The sequence below is a fragment of the Lactuca serriola genome, chromosome 4 (genome assembly GCF_051521515.1).
Source record: "Lactuca serriola cultivar US96UC23 chromosome 4, Lser_US96UC23_V15, whole genome shotgun sequence".
Taxonomy (NCBI): Eukaryota; Viridiplantae; Streptophyta; class Magnoliopsida; order Asterales; family Asteraceae; genus Lactuca; species Lactuca serriola.
In genome coordinates this window covers 146,817,917-146,824,714 of record NC_136411.1, presented here as the reverse complement: position 1 = coordinate 146,824,714, position 6,798 = coordinate 146,817,917, and the positions used below count along the sequence as shown (strand labels likewise).

Genomic DNA, 6,798 nt, shown 5'->3' with positions numbered 1-6,798 from the left:
TTAAAACAAAACTCTAATGGGCTAAAGCCTAAATGACCCATAAACATATGGACTAATAACATATAGATTAACATACCTAAGACAAAACATTAATGGACTAAAGCCTAAAGGAGTCATAAACATATGCACTAATAACATATAGACTAACAAAACTTACACATAACCCCCTAACTTCCTCACAATCTAAGTCAATTACGATAGATAATCAAAGCGTCTGAAAGACTTGTCTGAAATATTCCAAGTCCCGAAAATTAGTTAAATACGAGACCACCAACGCATATGACTGAGTACCCTTTCAAATTATAGTCATAAATGTACATTTTATTCTAGGGTCATTTTATATAAAATAACTTAATCAATTTCTATTAAAAGAAAAAAAAATGAAGATCAGAGTTCAAGAAATCTTTTATTCCTGAAAGGCAATGGTGCAATAATTACAGACGATTAATCATAAAATTAGACTTATGTACAAAGAGACAGAGAGATGAACATTAAGACAGTCATCTCTACATAGTACTCTTTATATACAGACTCAGACACTTGGATTAACATTATTATTGATCTTAAAAGATGACGCTGATTTCAGCTTAGAAAGTAGAAATCCATGGATCTTCAGATGTATGGATTAATGTGTGAAGAATAATCTCGAATTCCAGCACCTTCCCAACCCATCCACTCTTCCCACATATCCCACTCAGGATCCTCCATTCCTCTCATCGGTTCATCGATCCCTGCATCCGACGATCCATAATACTCCATTTCTGGTACACTTGTTTCATCTCTCAAATTACTCATCACAACCTGTAAATCATCGCCCAAATTTGAGTTATAAAACAATTCGATTTTGAGATGGAATTCCTCCTACTGTGAAAAGAATTTAGATTAAAATGTCACTGTGCTTCGATGTTATGAAAAGTAAAGATGGAGATGGAGAGAGTGACAGAGAGAGCGTACATCGTAAGCTTCGTTGATTTGGTGAAACTGGACTCCGCAATTGCTTCCTCTGCATACATCTGGATGATACTGAAATTTCATCGAAAGGAAAAAAAAAGTGTGATTAATCGAACCAAAACAGATATAAACCGTTTTTTTCTGAATAAACAACGAGAAGATCGGATTTTGGATAATCAGAGGTTCATAGATTACCTTCAAAGCTAGCTGTCTAAAAGCCTTTTTGACCTCAGATTCAGAAGCATCAGGACGAACACTTAAAGTTTTATAAGGATCGGAAGCTAAAGGACTTGTCGAAACACATCGAACCCTAAACCTCCGATCACCGCCACCACTTCCTCTCGCCGACTTCTTATGCGAATTTCTCAATTTCCCCCACGAAGACGATGATGAAGAGGTTGACAATGAAACACAGCTATAGATCATTACAGCAGCACTCGCCATGATTTTCTTCTTCTTCTTAAAAACAAATTAAAACTTTTCGATACCAGATATCGGAATCAGCTTCTGCAGATTGATTTATATACGTGAAATTGTGGATTAGAAACGTTCAAACAGCGTTCAAAGATATTTGATTTGAATATTAATAAACGAATCCGTTTGCAAGAGTTGAATACAACGAAATGGATTAAATAATCTGATGCGTTTGGTGATAGAAAAGGTCAATAATGGAGAAGAAATGGCATCCTTTAGATTCGATATATAGGCCAAGATAGATAAAGAGTAGTGTGTATTTCGGTATTGTGTGTGAGAGAGAAACTAAAGGATCCAAGGTCCTTATCTGTGATGACGTGTCTTTCAGCGTATCCGTACTAGTCAGATTACGACTTCCAATATTGGGTTCTTTTTCATATTTACGATTTCAGTCCCTTTACTTTAGGTTTTTATAAAATCCGCAACGATCTATATATTCTTCATAGATTGCTCCCACCTACTTCAATTTTTTTTTTTTTTTTTTTTTTTTGAATTAGTGCGCTAATATTGTGTGATTTGTTTACAGATATTATAGAATGAAAATATCATATTTATGTAGGTGACTTTATTGATCTTGCAAGACTTGGATATTAACACCATTTTCTTTGTTTTTAGTGAAAGAAATGAATCTAGATATTAAAGTGCATGCAAGTTGAATTTGACAACTTGTTCAAAATTTGCCATATTTCTTCAAACTTTATATTCCCTAGAGATAAAAATCTCCTGGTTTTGGATAAGAATGATGTTGGCAAGATAGACGTGTACTTTAGGCCATATCATCACATGGAAATATTGAGATTTTGTTTTTTTCTTAAACGCATCATTTTCTGATAAATCAACTTTTTTTTCTCGTGATATCAACATTTATATTAATGAAAATAAGTGAACCAAATTACCTAACCGTTGATAAATGATAAATGTCTTCCGGCCAATAGAATTTGAATTCAAATATGTAAATCAATGAATAGTTTATTAAATATGTAAGCAAACCATAAAACACATGAAAATATATGAAACACATAGAAAAATATATAAATAATGTTTTACGAAGAATAGTGAGAAAAAAATTAACAAAAAACAAATATTATTTACTAAATAATTATAAAATTCAAAACCTAATAATTTGCTTGTAAAGTATTATTATAGCTAAATATTAAAAATATATACACTTTTGCTAGTTAAAAACCGAAATAACTAAAATCAACTTGTTACTTAAATATTTTACGACATTTATGGTTACATTTGCAATCTCAACTTAGCACAAGGTAGAAGTAACAAGAGTGGAAAAAGGAAAGGGCTTTAAAGTAAAATTAACTTTCTAGTGATGCGGCAGCAGTATCGGTGGATATCCTTAAAATCTGAAGCTCTTACATTTTTTTTTTTTTTTTTTTTTCATTTATAGTACAACCACCTTCTATTAAGAATTTTGATAATTAATAAACATAAATTATTTTCAAGAACTGGATCAGGTATTGGATAATTTTGGGATAAATGCGTCAATTTGGGTAGGGCATGGTTTCATTGCACCCCATGCGTCTTGTTAATTTTAAGTAGGGCGTGCACATTTTAATATTAAAAAAAATAGTCTATCTATTTTAAATTCTTCTCAAACCAATTACAAGAAATAAAGGTTATTTAGAAATTTTGCCCTTGTCAATAGGAGATGTGTTCACGGTTCGGTTTGAAACCGTGAAACCGGTCAAACAGGACATTGGTTTAGTTTCGCGGTTTGTATTTATTTTTATGATTTGGCTTACGGTTTCAAACTTTCGAAACCATAGTGAACGGTTTGGTTTGCGGTTTCAATGTTTTTTAAACCGTATAAAATCAAACCGGACCGTAGGATTATATATATATATATATATATATATATATATATATATATATATATATATATATATATATATATATATATATATATATATATATGTTTATTAACTATTTTACATATAATTTTATATACTTTTATTATACATTAATTTTTATGTATAAGTAATAAAAAGTTATAACCCAACAACTTAATAACTTACCAGCCCAATCCTTTTTGTGTGAAGCCCGTCCCTTTAATCTTTTAATCTAATAAGGCAATAAGCAACAACCCTAATCAACACAAATACTTAAATCAGAAATCGCATAGTTGCATGCATTGGACAAGATTTTATATTTTTATTTACTATTTTGGACAGCTTAGTAGTTGCATGTATTGGACAATATTTGACAGATTTTAAGATTTTTTTTTTGGCAGATTTTATGATTGTTTTGACAATTTTTATTTAACAGATTTTTTTGATAAAACTAGTCTAATGGACTCAATTGAAATGAACCTAAAAATCTCAAACCGTGAAACCAAACCGGAGCCAAACCGTTAGTAACGGTTCGGTTTGATTCGATTTTCATTTTTTAACGGTGCAACTTCGGTTTTTGATAAACAAAAACCATTACTAACGGTTTGACCTAAAAACCGAAAAAACCGGACTGTAAACACCCCTACTTGTCAGGATTTCAAATCCGAAATTTCTGTGTGGAATGTCATAACTCCTATCATAGGATGGAGTGGATTATTCGTTAGCTTGATCATGACTCGAACATATAATTTTTAATTTTATTTATATTTAGTTATTATTTTTTTTGAATTATTTGAAATTATATATATTTTATTATTATGGTCAGTTATAACCGATCATAAGGTGCAATATGAACAATTTTAAATAATTCAAAGATAAATTAAGCAAGAAAAAAAAAATTCAATGACTAAATATAAACAAAATTAAATTTTTTTTACCTTTTCAAGTCATTATCTGTTTTTATAGTCATCCCTTAGTTTATTTTGCATATTAGGTGTAAGACCCGTACGGGTTAATTAAAAACTAAATATAAATGTCTAAATATTTAAAAACTTTGGATTTATAAGAAAATAAGAAAAATAATAAATTATTAAAATTGATTTTTTTATCTTTTAAATTTAAATAAATAAACAAAATAAACTAATAAGCTTAAATTTAAGAATTTTGAAATAAGAAGGTAAATCTATTAATGAAATTGATATTCATTTATTAGTACATTTGTAATTATTACATTAGTATTATATTATGTGGAATTTATTAAAATTAAAAATAAAAATAATAAAATAAATTAATAAAATAAAACTCATAAAATGACATGTGGAAAAGAAATTAATTCAAAATAACCACAAAATGATATTTGACAAATTGAATGAGAGTGTGACATGTGACAAAAAAAAATACTTTCATTTATTAGAGTAGATTTGTAGAAATTACTTAGATTAATAATTTCGATTTCAGTCTTCATGTTTGTTTTGTGTTGTGTTTATAAGAAGAATTACATAATAGATTACGTACCACATAATTTTCATGACTTTAATCCAAGTTAATGAGATAAATTTTTAACTAAAGTTTTTTTATTCATTTCATGTTTATGTTTCTATTTATAGTTACAATTTATATGTTATATAGGGAATCATTTCTGTAAACACATATTACAATAATTAATGTACATTATATATATTGCAAACTATTATGCCATTTACGACAAAATGATGTGAACACGACACTACTTGTGCTATTATATACAAAACATTTCACGCTATAACAAGAGATATAAGGAAGAGAGAGTTCCAAAGAAGCATTATAAATGACATATTAGCTGCGATATGTCACCACTAAAGGTAATTACTAAAACTCTTGATACCTTTAGAGTGAAATATGTCAGTGGTTATGCTCTTAAATCTTGTAGTGAAAGCAAATATATTTTTTAAATCTTAAAAATTAAACCCTACATCCATATAAAATCATATAATGAAATGTATTAAGAAGTCGTAAAATAGAAAACATAAAAGTGTGATTTACAAAGGTAAAATAATTTATTTATGGGATAATGACTTAAAATGGTAGCAAACTTTCAGTTTTGTTCAGATTTAATCATTGAACATTTTTGTGCTTGATTTACCTTTGAATTATTTGAATTTGTTCACATTTTATCCTTATGACTTGCTATAACCGGTCATAAGGGTAAAATGTTAACGGTTTTAAATAATTCAAGGGTAAATCAACACATAAAAAAAATACGGTGACTAAATGTTAGCAAAACTGAAAATTCATACAATTTTCATGTCATTATCTATTTTAAATTCCTCTCAAACCAATTACAAAAAAGGTTATTTATAAATTTTGGTTCAACCATTTTATGGTTCTTTGTGCAAGCTGAGATTATGTGAAGACCTTCTAAATCCAAAAAAAGTCATTTTCAAAATACTCACCCCAAACTCACAAGAAACAAAAACATGATCCGAAACTTCCATTGAAGAAGAATAAACCGGACATAACAAATAAGCCACTTCAAAAACAAGATCCTCATTCATCCTACGACGGGAGTTATGACATGATCCTGGTGCTTGATTAAGCTTTTAATAAACTTATCATAGTATTAATAAATTTTGCTTATTTAAAAAAAAAAAAAAAAGGCCTATTTTTTATTTTTGTAAATGACCCTCAAAGTCAACAAAATGGCTCTATTATTAATAGGGCCCTTTTGTTGATTTTGAGGGTCGAAAAGTAAAAAAAATACCTCCTTAATTTTTTTTAAATAAGCAAAATTTATTAATATTGCTAGTTTATTGAAAACATAATCAAGCATAAGGATTTGATTTCTAAATTTGTTGAAGAAGATATTAGAAAATAATGAAACAATGATCGTATGCCCACTGTTGGGTTTAATTTAATCGTAGTAATGAATTCAAATTACAATTGCTTCGTGGAGTATATAATGGGTCGCTCTAATATGGTTGTATAAAAAAGAGTAAATTACACGAATGATCCTTGAGATGATCCCTACCGAGCAAACCATACACACAAATAGTCCTTATCGTGGATGTCCGTTAGACGGATCTGTTAAGTTGAAAGAAATTTTGGATAAGGACTATTTCTGTCATTTTGTGAAACTTGTATAAAAACCATTTGTGAAATTTTACACAGTGACCATTTAAAATATCACAATTTTAGTCTCTTACTTTTTTCTTTTATATTTTGGCTCTTTTTTTCACAACTTAGTTATTATATATTTATTAAATATATAAATAGTTTTTGTTGTCTAGACTTTATCTAAAATATTTAAATTACAATATATAATCAAATATTTTTGTTTTCTGTTATCTAAAAATATTTGAAGCATAAAGACATCTTTTTATTACTTTTTAATTTTTACATGATGTGATTTTTAAGATTTATCTTCATTTATCTTATACAAATGTGTTTATTTTTATGAAAAATATATGATGTGTTATTATAAAAAAATACGTTATTATAGAAATAATAATATGTTGCTATTTTATTTGAAAAAGTATAAGTATGTTGTTTT

The 6,798-nt window shown here is 28.2% G+C and overlaps 1 protein-coding gene across 1 annotated transcript; it reads right to left on the bottom strand.

The window, feature by feature from the left end:
• Positions 1-381: 381 nt before the first annotated feature.
• On the bottom strand, positions 382-1,616 carry LOC145102713 (chaperone protein dnaJ 8, chloroplastic-like). The gene is made up of 3 exons (XM_079040165.1): positions 1,147-1,616; positions 955-1,023; positions 382-801 (listed from the first exon to the last, which is right to left on the bottom strand). Exons 1-3 carry the CDS (start codon positions 1,393-1,395, stop codon positions 613-615), a joined length of 507 nt encoding a protein of 168 aa, XP_078896291.1. The 5' UTR covers positions 1,396-1,616; the 3' UTR covers positions 382-612.
• Positions 1,617-6,798: the final 5,182 nt, after the last annotated feature.

Coding starts and splice junctions, on each gene's coding strand:
- LOC145102713 (XM_079040165.1), bottom strand. CDS start 1,395: ATGGCGAGTGCTGCTGTAATGATCTATAGCTGTGTTTCATTGTCAACC. Junction 1,024..1,146: donor TTAGACAGCTAGCTTTGAAG/GTAATCTATGAA, acceptor ATGAAATTTCAG/TATCATCCAGATGTATGCAG. Junction 802..954: donor AAATCAACGAAGCTTACGAT/GTACGCTCTCTC, acceptor GATGATTTACAG/GTTGTGATGAGTAATTTGAG.